At 30.9% G+C, this 12,656-nt stretch overlaps 1 protein-coding gene across 1 annotated transcript; it reads left to right on the forward strand.

Annotated features, from left to right (window-relative positions):
* The first annotated feature begins 3,276 nt into the window (after positions 1-3,276).
* On the forward strand, positions 3,277-9,000 carry LOC148312959 (endocuticle structural glycoprotein SgAbd-1-like). The gene is made up of 4 exons (XM_088271139.1): positions 3,277-3,339; positions 4,762-4,841; positions 6,588-6,719; positions 8,181-9,000. Exons 1-4 carry the CDS (start codon positions 3,325-3,327, stop codon positions 8,500-8,502), a joined length of 549 nt encoding a protein of 182 aa, XP_088127265.1. The 5' UTR covers positions 3,277-3,324; the 3' UTR covers positions 8,503-9,000.
* The last annotated feature ends 3,656 nt before the right edge of the window (positions 9,001-12,656 follow it).

Genomic DNA, 12,656 nt, shown 5'->3' on the forward strand with positions numbered 1-12,656 from the left:
CAGTCTAGAGGTTGAGGACCACTGAGATATTGAATTATCACTACAGTTTCATCTGATGAATGGATTCTGTTGACGAAAGGGTTAATTAAATACATACTACATCTTCGAAGTGATGAACCAAAGTATTTATTACAGCAATTCGTTTCGAAGTGACTGCAATTTTCACCACCTTTAAAAATATTGCACTTTAAACATACTCGTATACAAAAGTGGTTGTAAAACATTCGTATGAATAGAAATTGTTTTTGTTTTTTTTTGATCTTGTAAAATTTCCTAAAGGAATATGGACATTTAACAAAACTTAGATTTTTTTATTTGGTGAAAATTATTATCTAAAATTTTGCTTTTTACAACATTTTGAGTGTGTCTAAATACTTTTGGATTATCTCCAATTATAGGAGTTATTTTCGTATTATTTTTTTTTGACATCTCATAAAAGATGAAGAAGAATATGGAAGTCTGGGCATTACGGGGCTGACGACCGTCATAGTTAATTATGGTTATTCCAAGAATTAGAGTAGTGTGGTTGTCAATAATGGGTGGAATTGGTGAATGTTACACGTGTGTAAAGTGATCACTTAAACCACCCCATAACGGTCGGCAGCGCCGTAAATGCCCAGACTTCTATATTCTTCTTCATCTTTGATGAGATGTCAAAAAAATCATATTTTACTTTTTAATTTATTAACTCATCATTTCTACTTATATAATATCTTATTTTAGTTACGATCTGCCTCTCCAACGAAGAGACTTAATTCTTGTGCTTGGAAAAGAAAAACAAGAATATGAAAGTATAAGCGTTAACAGGGGAACGACATGTCAAAGTCTGGTTTAAGTGATATACACTGTAACATCCACCATTCTCCCCATGATGGACAACCACGCCACTCAAATATCGAAAGTAATATTTGAATTAGTACGGAAGTAATATCGAAATGTGCTTTCGATTTTACTTTTTTTCAGTCTAACCAGAGTCACAGCAAAACCTAGTACGCAATAATGGTAATATAAAAACGTTACTTAAATTAAAGAATAAGAGAGGTTAAATGTGAGAGACAGAGAGAGAAAGAGAGAGAAAGAAAGAGAAAGAGAGAGAGAGATAATGATAATGATTCATGATAAATTTTCTATTCATCCAATATTTTCACCGTCATTGATAAGTGCTTCAATTGGTAATACTGATATTAATGGTTTGTGATAGCTAAAATATGAGGGATATATCCGTGATTTGATATTTTCGAGATAACAAGAAAAAATGCATTAATTCCGGAAATTGTTTGTTAATTTGTTGGATTTGTTACAAAACGAAATGAAAAATATTATTTACTCAACGTGTGGTATTTCAACTGCATATATATATAGCGTCTGACATGTACATATACAACGTGTGTATGCGCTTCGCTATCTTATTCTGTCGCTTTGTATTGTTATGTTAATGTCATTTCTTTCTACGTTATATCTTTCTTCTCTTACATGTAACGAAATATGCCTAATAAACGTGACGCATCGTACGAAGTTCATTCTCGATTCTTATTCAATTATTGATTATCAAATCACCACCTAAGACGTTTCACTTGGGAAAGTTGTTTCAAATTACCATAATAATAATTTTGGTTGGTTGGAAGATATTGTTTTTTAGCAATATCCCGCCAATGTACTTATTTATTTTCTGTTCACGAAGTTTAAATAAATAAATACATAATAGAAACAAAATTGTTCGTATGCAAAATAAATTCAAGCATCAGTTTTCCACTGTCGATATCATTCGTACGTATTATATGGCATTCGATTTAATTATTTAATATCTTTATATGTCGATTATTAAGGTAAACTTCTAACTGATACATTAAATATGGTTCTTTACTGTAATTATTGTATCGTAATGTGAAATTGCATGCATCTAATAATCCTTATATTGACTGCACTAAACTAGGTTCTCATAGCAAATAGTGATGTGTATGTAAATCTGAAATAAAACTAAGTGTTGTGATGCACAGCATGTGCTAAAATTGACGCCATATCAGCTAGAGTGTCCCTTAGAGACAAAATAAAGAAATAATTAAAATGTAAATTTCATAATTAATCAATGAGTATTTATCAGTCTTAATAAAGAAGCGGTTAGCTTCGAAACCGGTAGACATTATAATTAAGTTATAATAAAATATTTATAGTGTAAATTATATACAAAATAAAGAGTTCACGCATTCGTGGAAGCCTGGGTGTAACAGGCATCAATAGTTAGGTAAAGAAAATGGTATGCACCCATAGCACGCAGAGAATCTGATCATATTGTCAACCAGGCAATCACCATGGATCTTCCTCGAAAGACATCTTGAGGAAGACGAAAATTTTAGGGATGCTACAGAAAGATAACACGATTTGAAGGTGCCGTTGTCCATGATAAAATGACCTACAACCTGAGGACGAAGAAATCTGACCCAAACAGTCTACAATGACGACAAGTTGGGATGGAGCCAGGAGGAAGAAAAAAAAATTATATTATTATTATATATTGTGTCCCCAAAACTCCATCATCAACAATATAAACAATTCCCACAGTGAAAAACTATTTGGTATTGACCGTCCAATTAACGAAGTTCTATTAAATGAATTACATAAGTTACTGTTTTATCCGCTTTCATATTGTAATAGCTAGCACGCTAGGCTACCATACTGGAGTTCTATTCCCAAGAGGGTTAAAATAAATATTAATGATTTTTCAGTCTAATATTTATTTAATATGATCCTGGACTGGTGCCTGAATTGGAAGGCTAATAACCATTTTTTCGTGTAATTAACGATCAAGAAAATTCTGCTTCTTTACGATGCAGTGCCCTGTGCACTATTAGGTGCGGATAAGGGTTATAAGAAAAATAAGATATTGTTAATTGAAGAGCGGGACTGATCGCTTTGCCTTCATATAGTGAACGATCAAATTAACATTACTTATATTTTATGCAGTGCCCTATACACCATTGGGTGCGGGTAAGAGTCAATAGTAGAAGTCGTTTACATATATACATACATTCATATATGATAATGATGAAAATAAGAAATAAAAGGATAATATTGGATTATTTGATCCTTGGGACTGAAACACCAAAGATTACAGGTAAATCATATAAAAAGCTTCGAATCCTTCCTTTCTTGAATTTTATTTGAAATATTTGAGAAGCGCTGGTCGGGGGATAACATTGTTATCTTAAGGGCACCAGCAGTTCTGGTCGGAGGTCTAGTCACTATAAATACAGCATCTCGCTCAGAAAGGTTATTCAATCTTCCCTTGTGTTTCACAGTGAAGTGTCACCACTCGAACACTGCAATATGGACTACACACTGGTAAGTTGGCAAGAGTTTCACCAGGAATTGATTTCTTTTTGCACGATTTTCTGTTAATTTTAATAAACGAATACAAAATTGCTTAATCCAATCAGTAATCATTAAAAAATAAAACGAAAAAAGATTTTTTACGAACTTAAACCTACAACATTTTGAGTGTGTCCAAATACTTTTTCACAAATCTGGATTATCTCCAATAGAGTTAGTTTTCATATATTTTTTTGAGATCTCAACTAAAATGAAGAAAAATATCGGGGTCTGGGCATTTACGTCGCTAACGACTGTCATAGGCTGGTTTAAGTGATCACTTTACACACGAGTAACATTCGAAAATTTTACCCATGATTGAGAACCACACTACATTGGTTCAATTTTCATTTGTATGTGAAAGAGTTTCTGCTTCATAAAAAGCTTATTTTAACTCACCAATAGATGTCTCTAGTAAAATTCTTGTGATTCAAACACTTTGTTTCTAAAATTGAACTATACATTTTTATTTTATTTACGGAATGTGGAAGAAGAAAACTTATATTACCAACCACTTCGTGAACATAAATTTATATTATTTTTTGAAATCTCATCAAAGATGTAGAAGAATATGAAAGTCTGGACATTTACGGGACTAACGATCGTCATAGGTTGGTTTAAGTGATCACTTTACTCACGTGTAACATTCACCAATTCTACCCATTATTGACTACCACACTACTCAAATTTTCGGAAGTTCTATATATATGAACCAATTTAGAAACCTTGTTCTTTAATCACTAGATCTTCACTAGAGACATCTATTGGTGAGATGTAAAGAAGTTTTTACTAAGCAGAAATTCTTATATTAGTATGTGAGGTGCGAATCCTGGATTATAATCTCACACGTGAGAAACGCCAGAAAATACCATTTTCATTTGTATTATTTAAGCTTATAATTTAACCAGATAATCTTATTTTGATATTCTTTCTCCACTCATTCGATTTACACGCCCAAGCTATCTTAACACACTTTTTATAATTTTATCGATAATACTTATCTCAGTCATGCATTATTTCCTTATATCATCGAAAATTTATCAAACATAGTTTTGTCTCAGTACGAGATGACATTACAACTGCATTCAGTCTACTTTCATCCTTGCTTCACTTTCATATGTGAAAATCATCAATCTGACTGCCTGTTGCCTTTTGCATGCCGACAACGCTAAAGATCTTGCCTATAATCGTCAATACATATGTATTTTTTAAAGATACATTTACTTTTTTTAAGAAATCATTATTGTTCAATATAATTTGACATAATCATTTAAAATCTTTCTTAATTAATTGAAGATAGGAGAAAATATGGCATGATCAAGTTTGATCGTGTTTTTGGGCAGTCAATACCAACTTAAAACATTGTAATAAAAACTAATACAAACTTTTTTCCAGTTGATTTTCTTGGTGGGATTTGTTTACATTGCCTCCGCTGATGACGGGCGATACAGACCAGAACTATACGATACTGGCAGGTTGGTTTAGTTATACAATATAATAAAACTTGTATTTTTTAATTCAATAAATTCCTCTTTGTCCGCCTCCGTAGTGTAATGGTCAGCACGCTCGGGTACCATTCTGGAGGTCCCGGGTTCGATTCCCAAGGGGAGTCAAATAAATATAAGTGATTTTTTCACTGTAATATTTATTCAATATTACCCTGGACTGGTACCTGAAGCGGAGGGCTGATCACCTTTCCTTCATGTGTAAACGATCAAGATAACTCTGCGTTTATATGACGCAGAGTTATCTTGCCCTATGCACCATTGGGGTGCGGATAAGGGTTTTATTATTATTATTAATAAAAAATAAAAATATTTTCTCACCTAGAAAGGTAGTAGCGGAAAAAAATGCTTTAGGACAGTAAAGGGGGATTCTTTTTTCTAAATTCAACGTTTATTATTATAAAAATCAAGTCAGTATGCCAACTTTTTGTTGAGTTTTTCTAACATAAATTATAAATTAGTTGATTCGGCATTCACTTTGTGGTAAAATCTATCCATTTTTAATTAATGTATTACTTAGTACATACCACGTTTTTCTTAAAATCTACTGTGACACGTGTTTTGATGCATTCCATACCATTTTTAAATACCGGGTGAAGCGAATTTTAAATGTACATTTAATAAAAAGTGGTATTTACTTAGTAATACATTAATTAAAAATAAATTATAAAGGTTTTAAGATTTTTTTAAATAGTATAAATCACATCAGGGTGGCTAAGAGGTTTCAGATTTTCTACCCATAAACTTAACCAAACTTAACAAATAAAATCGTCAGAGCTACAGCAGGGTGGATACTATCCCCTTATGTACACCAAATTGATCCACCTCTTAACTTCTTTATTCTTATTTGTAAGATTTAATTTTTATTCTGACTTTGGTGGTATTGATAAACCCTAGGATGGTCATCTTCTTTCATTAAAAAAAACGACAGATCGTTCATCTCAAGTTGACACACCTAAAAGCTCACATAATATTAAATAACTGGATTGAAGTTTATTGAAATTTATTGGCAGTGCACAACGGAGTCCTGGTTCCAACTCATATGTATGGAAGTGAAACATGGAGTTGGCAAAAGAAGGATGAAAGTAGACTGAATGCAGTCGAAATGCGATCTCTCAGAAGAATGTGCGACAAAACGATGTATGATAGATGTACAAATAGTGAAATAAGGAAGGAATGCAAAGCCGAGATAAGCATTATTGATAAAATTAAGAAAGGTGTGTTGAGATGGTTTGGACATGTAGAACGAATGAGTGAGGAAAGAACGGTAAAACAAATTTATGAGGCGAATGTTAGCGGGAAAAGAAGCAGAGGAAGACCGAGAAAAACATGGCACGATCAGGTATGCCAAATACTTGAAAGTGATCAGGTTAGGAGTCGTAACAATCGGCGGGTATGTATGAGGAGATGCATGAACGTGGAAGAGGCGAAGAATGTTTCCAAGGACAGAGTGGTGTGGCGCTCTATTCTCTCTGCCTACCCCTGCGGGGAAGCGGCGTGATGGTTAGTTAGTTAGAAATTTATTGAAAATGTATACTTATTTCAATCATATTCATTTTAAACAATGAATAAAAATTAAGATTTTTAAATTAAATGATACTTGGTAAATACCACTTTTCTTTAGAAACAGTGGTATTTACCAAGTAAAACTGAAATTAAAAATGGGTACATATTACCACAAAGTGATTGATGAATCAATTATTGAAAATATTTCAGATACCGCGGTGGTGATGACGGCCGATATGTCCACGTGGGAGATGGATCTCGTGGAGGGTATAAGGATGGTTACGGCGAGGGGAATGAAGGCTCTGAGGGAAAATACAAGTCTGAAAGCTCCGCATCCTACAAGTGAGTTTCTAAAAATTGTTTATTTTCATAAATATGTTCATATTCTGGTGTATAAGAAAGTGATTTTCTGATGAATGTGAAGAGAATCCAACGTCATGGTTTTTTAAAGAGATGAATGTAGATATGGATGTAAAAAAGTAGTAAATGGGGAAATTTTGAAACAGGTATATAATTTCCAATAATATATTATGCAAGCATTTTTATGAAGATTGATAAAGATATAGAAAGGAGAGTTAATGTTGGGAACAGAGTGAATGGTGCACTGCAATCGATGTATAATATAGAATAAAATAACAACTTTGTAATTTTTCCACATGAATTTCATTTGACCAGCAACCGGGTTTCGTTGTAACCGACATCTTCAGACGATTTATGATAGATATCTGAAGGGTGAAATAAAGATATAATGAAAGGATGAGGTAAGCTTTATCTATAAAATTAAGAAAGGTGTGTTGAGATGGTTTGAGCATATGGAATAATTAGTGAAGAAAGAACTGTTACACAAATTAATGAGGCGAACGTAGTTGGAAATAGAAACAAAGAAAAACTTGGCATAGTCAAGCAATTCAAGAATGTTTCCAGGTCAGGAGTTCGTATAATCACCAGGTATATATGAGGAGATCCATAGATATGCTTTCTTTTGCTAAGACAGATTGGTGTGGTATTCTAACTGAGGCTCTCTGCCTACCCCTGCGGGGAAGCAGCATGTTGATTGGTTAGGGAAACGTCATTTTATATTTAAGCACTTTATTGGCAAACTCCAATATAATAAAAGATGATTTAAAAATAATGATCTGGACCAAATATATACAGTGATGTGGGCAGAGAATGTTCGTATCATAAAATACAACTAATAAAATAATAACATTAAACTACTGGTCCATTTCGATGTGGCACTGAAAGATTTATAGAGAAAAAGATTATTGGAAAATAATTGTAGAGAGAGAGTGGTAAGAATGAATTAGAATTTTGTTAGGGATGTTATATTTGCAATGTTTCTTGAAAATAGCTCATGAAAGCGGGGTGAAACATTTAAATTATAGATGAAACCTTCACTAAAATTTAAAAGTAATTTTTGGGAAGCAACATTTAGAGAATACGAGGGAAATTAATGGTTATGATTTTTTGTAAAAGAAAAACACAAATTTTTTACCACTTGAGTTTATTTTATTATAACGACTAGTTTTGGAAGCTATGCTTCCATCTTCAGGTCTAAATAAAAACACATAGTTTATATTAAGACCTGAAGATAGAAGCAAAGCTTCCGAAACTAGAGTGATAAAAAACAAGTGTTCAATTTATACTTTAATCGTATCTTACTTTTAAAGTGCCGAAACAATAAATAACATAGGGAAACGCTACAAACATGAAAAAAAATATTTATAATATCTGTGATAAACTTTAGGAGATTTAAGGGTTTACACTAACGGTTATTTTTATTGCAAATTTAATTTTTTTCAGTGGTGGAAAATATCAAAGTCTTGTTCCCGCGTCATCATCACTGGTTAAAACAGTAAAATCTTCATCAGACGGAGAATCTGATGCCAAGATCATCAGGTACGAGAATGAAGTGTATCCAGACGGATACCACTATCTGTACGAGACGGAGAACAAGATCCTTGCCGAGGAATCCGGAAAACTGGAGAAAATCAACGAAGAAGAAGATGCCATGAGGGCTAAGGGGTTTTATGAATATGTGGGACCTGATGGGGTTCTCTATAGGGTGGATTACATCGCTGATGAGAATGGTTTCCAGCCGTCAGGAGATCACATTCCCAAATAAATATTTTATTTTGTAAATTAAAAATTGTTAACTTTGTGGTATGGTAATATAACACTCTCCTTATTATTCACTGTTCACTTTGTGTAAAATTACAAAAGTGGTATTACACAGAGTGAACGATGAATGATAGGGAGAGTGTTAAATAAATTAATTTGGCAATTACTTTGTGGTAATATCTATTAATTTTAAATTTAAGTTTTACTTGGTATAACGCACTTTTAAAAATCTATTTTCATAAGTGCTTTGATGCATTTCGCACCTTTTTGATGTTTGAAAATGATACGGAATGCATCGAAAAATGTGTTATAAAAAACAGTGGTTTTACTAAACAAAATTATGATTTAAAATAAGTTATGTTTATCTATAGATTTTCTTTAATATAAAACAATGTTTGATTGAGGGTCTTAAAAATTATATACATTTTATTTCTTTTAAATGTAAATATTTAAATACAACATATTACTTTGTACAAATCATCAAAAATACATGTTTTATCTCAAGAAATTGAAGAGTTTTTTTTCACCTGATTATATATTTTTTTTATATATAACTAAGTGCGCATAATAATTATAATTTTCTGTATTTAACAAAAGTTAATAATAGAAAATAAATAAAAGAAAGATAGTAAAAAAATATGGTATGATAAGTTTGTTAAGTAGCTACAATATATTAAGTATGGGTATTTACAGAGCTTATAACCTGTCATAATCTGGTTAAGTGATCACTTTATACACGTGCGTGTAAGTGGAAAAAACTAATATTTGGAATCACTCAAAATGTAGTGAATAAAAATAACTTATAATTATAGCTACATAAAAAAATCTAGGCGTCTTCTAGTATGTAAAAGTAATCCGGGATTCAAATCTTGCATAAAAAAATGGTCTCTGCCAAATAAAAGCTTTTCTCAATCCAACAGAGATGGCTGTTGTGAATTCATATATACTGTGTCGTTAGATTGATCAACATATCTTGGATCGATTAGCCAGCCTTCGACTGATCATAAGCCCTGTAAATACCCATATTTTTCTTCATCTATGTTGAGATATCAACGTCTAAACATAACTCCTATGTGAAAGAATCCCAGATTTGCGAACACGTATTTGGACACACTCAAAATGTCATGAAACAAAAGTTTTATTTAAAAAAATATTTTCAATATTTTTCTCCTGTATGGATTCTAGTTCCATGGAATTCGTGGCATCATATTGTAAAAATAGATTAATTCTTAAAATATTATTTTCCTAAGACATTGTTGTATGATATTTCATTTTTTAAACGACAAAATTGCAATAGATGTCATACTAAAATAATGAACAAGGCTGAATTTTTTAAAAATAAATTGAAATAATTAATTAAGCTTGAAATGAGTTGGTATTTAAAGGAAAATTAGTATTCCATCGTGAAAACATAAATGTTATTTAGTATAAGGACACGAACGCTATTCTTCTAAAAATGAGTCATATTTTAAGGATACGATAAATGTTTTTTTCTTAATTTATTTATTTTTAGGCGGCGATCCGAAAATCGATAATTGGATGAAATCGAGAGTTAAAATTCAAGGATTTTCATCACGTTTTTAAGTCACACTTCGTTACATGGGACAAAAAATACAAAATAAGTTATTATATGAGTTTTTATTACCTTTGGAATAAATAACTTTTCAATATAAAAATAAAACTTTTGTGTAATACCACTTTTGTAGTTACTAATGTAAAAACGATGATTTTTTTAAAAATTTGTATACACCAACTGTTTGTATTTTTACCTGTTGATGAGAATATTTGTAGTTCTCGAAACTAGTCGTATTTACATTAATAATCTCTAAAACTAGTTTCATACAAAAAAGTATATTAATACGTTTATACATAAAGTCATATACGAGTACTATATTATTACATTTTGGACATCTCAACATAGATGAAGAAGAATATAGAAGTCTGGGTATTTACAGGGCTTATGATCTATCATAGGATAGTTAAGTGATCACTTTACACACGTGTAACATTCACCATTCTATCCATAATAGACAACCACATTACATTTTTTTTGAACTCTTATACATCTTTAACTAACTAACTAACTAACCGTCACGCCGCTTCCCCGCAGGGGTAGGCAGAGAGAATCGAATGCCACACCACTCTGTCCTTGCAAACATTCTTTGCCTCTTCTACATTCATGCATCTCCTCATACATACCCGACGATTATTACGACTCCTGACCCGGCCGCTTTCAAGTATTTGACATACCTGATTGTGCCAAGTTTTCCTCGGTCGTCCTCTGCTTCTTTTTCCAACTACATTCGCCTCATAAATTTGTTTAACCGTTTTTTCTTCACTCATACGCTCCACATGTCCAAACCATCTCAACACACCTTTCTTAATTTTATCGTTAATGCTAATCTCAGCCTTACATTCTTTCCTTATTTCATATATATACATCTTTTATATCATAAAATCACACGTCCCTTCATGTATGAGTTCTAGGAAGTAGCTATGGTTGTTTCAAGTAAGCTTTAGTCAAACAGAGACACTTTGTTTTTTTTATTTATGCAAGATCCTTTTCGAATTATTTTACAAACTATTATTATCTATTTTTATGCAGCTTAATTTGAACTGTTATTTTATTCACAACATTTCGGGTATGTCCAAATTTTATTCACAGATTAGCGAACAATCAATAAAAGTGTTTTATTTATATATATTTAAATACCAAATATGTGCAGCCTTGTAAATATGAATTTAATTCTCACTCTCACAAAATTATATCACCAAGTTGACTTGATTCGATATAAAGCGATAAATCTTTTTTTATTTGATCGAAATTTGGCTTCGCTTATTCGTATAGCCTGATTCCGAAACTGCAGTGATGTATGGAGAGTAGTCGGGCAAGAGATGCCTATACGAAAGAGTTATGCCTATGTTTTCTTCAATTAAATACATAAATTATTCCATCTTCGCGGTGGCATTTAGAATTTGGCTGAATTATTAACACGGGCATAGATACAGAGTGATCTTTACATGAAAATATCAGTTGAAATTAATTTTTATGCACAATTTACCAACTAATTATCACGTTGCTTCTTCGCAGGGCAAGAGATAATAGAACGCCACACCAATCTGTATTTACAAATATTTTTCGCCTCTTCAACATTCATGCATCTCTTCAAATATACCCGCAGATTATTCCGACTCGACCTGACATGACTTCTTTCTACTTACTCCTGCAGGGAAACGGCGTTGTTGTTAGTTATATATATATATATATATATATATATATATATATATATATATATATATATATATATATATATATATATATATATATATATATATATATATATATATATATATATATATATATATATATATATATATATATATACATATATATATATATATATATATATATATATATATATATATATATATATATATATATATATATATATATATATATATATATAATATATATATATATATATGCAGTAAAACCCTGGAAATCCGAAATCCCGGATTTTGTAGTAAAACATTTAAAGAATCACATTTATTATTGCGTGAAACTATTATTAATAAACTATTTTAATTTTTAATTTATTGAAAGTTAAATATAATTGATATACTGTCATATTTGATTGAAATGTAAAAAAATATGTAATTTGGTTTATTTTTTACAGAGAAACGGGTTTTCCACACTTTTTCTTAATTTCCTTCGACTTCAAATTAATAGACCAACTTGAATAAATGTAAAAATTATTTGATTTTATTTCATGAAATGTTACTTTTATTGACTTTAAAAAATCTATGATAATTACAACCATTTTGTTTAGTCAAAGATATTTGACAAATTTTACGAAATTTCTTGTACATGTAAATAATTTAAAAAATACATCTTATGTAATTTTACCACTATTCATTATGTTCCAGTCACATATGTTAGTACTTAATATTTATATAGAAGTGAATAAAAAAATTAACTCATAATTAACTTTATTTTAATGTTATTAAAAAAAAAATATTAATTTAATACACAAGATTCCTTTATGATTTTCATTGATTTTTTAGATATTTCTAATTTTAAAATCAACAACAGAGTTCATATCTTATTATTGCACTTACTATTTATTGTTTTTTTTGGTAATCAAGTTTATATTTATT

The sequence above is a fragment of the Brachycentrus maculatus genome, unplaced genomic scaffold (genome assembly GCF_059751285.1).
Source record: "Brachycentrus maculatus isolate JH-2025_06_01 unplaced genomic scaffold, ASM5975128v1 h1tg000028l, whole genome shotgun sequence".
Taxonomy (NCBI): domain Eukaryota; kingdom Metazoa; phylum Arthropoda; class Insecta; order Trichoptera; family Brachycentridae; genus Brachycentrus; species Brachycentrus maculatus.

What these genes read in the sequence shown, in the direction of transcription:
- LOC148312959 (XM_088271139.1), top strand. An exon ending in GAACTATACGATACTGGCAG is followed by an intron (nt 4,842 to 6,587) that starts GTTGGTTTAGTT and finishes AAAATATTTCAG; the next exon opens with ATACCGCGGTGGTGATGACG. An exon ending in GAAAGCTCCGCATCCTACAA is followed by an intron (nt 6,720 to 8,180) that starts GTGAGTTTCTAA and finishes AATTTTTTTCAG; the next exon opens with TGGTGGAAAATATCAAAGTC.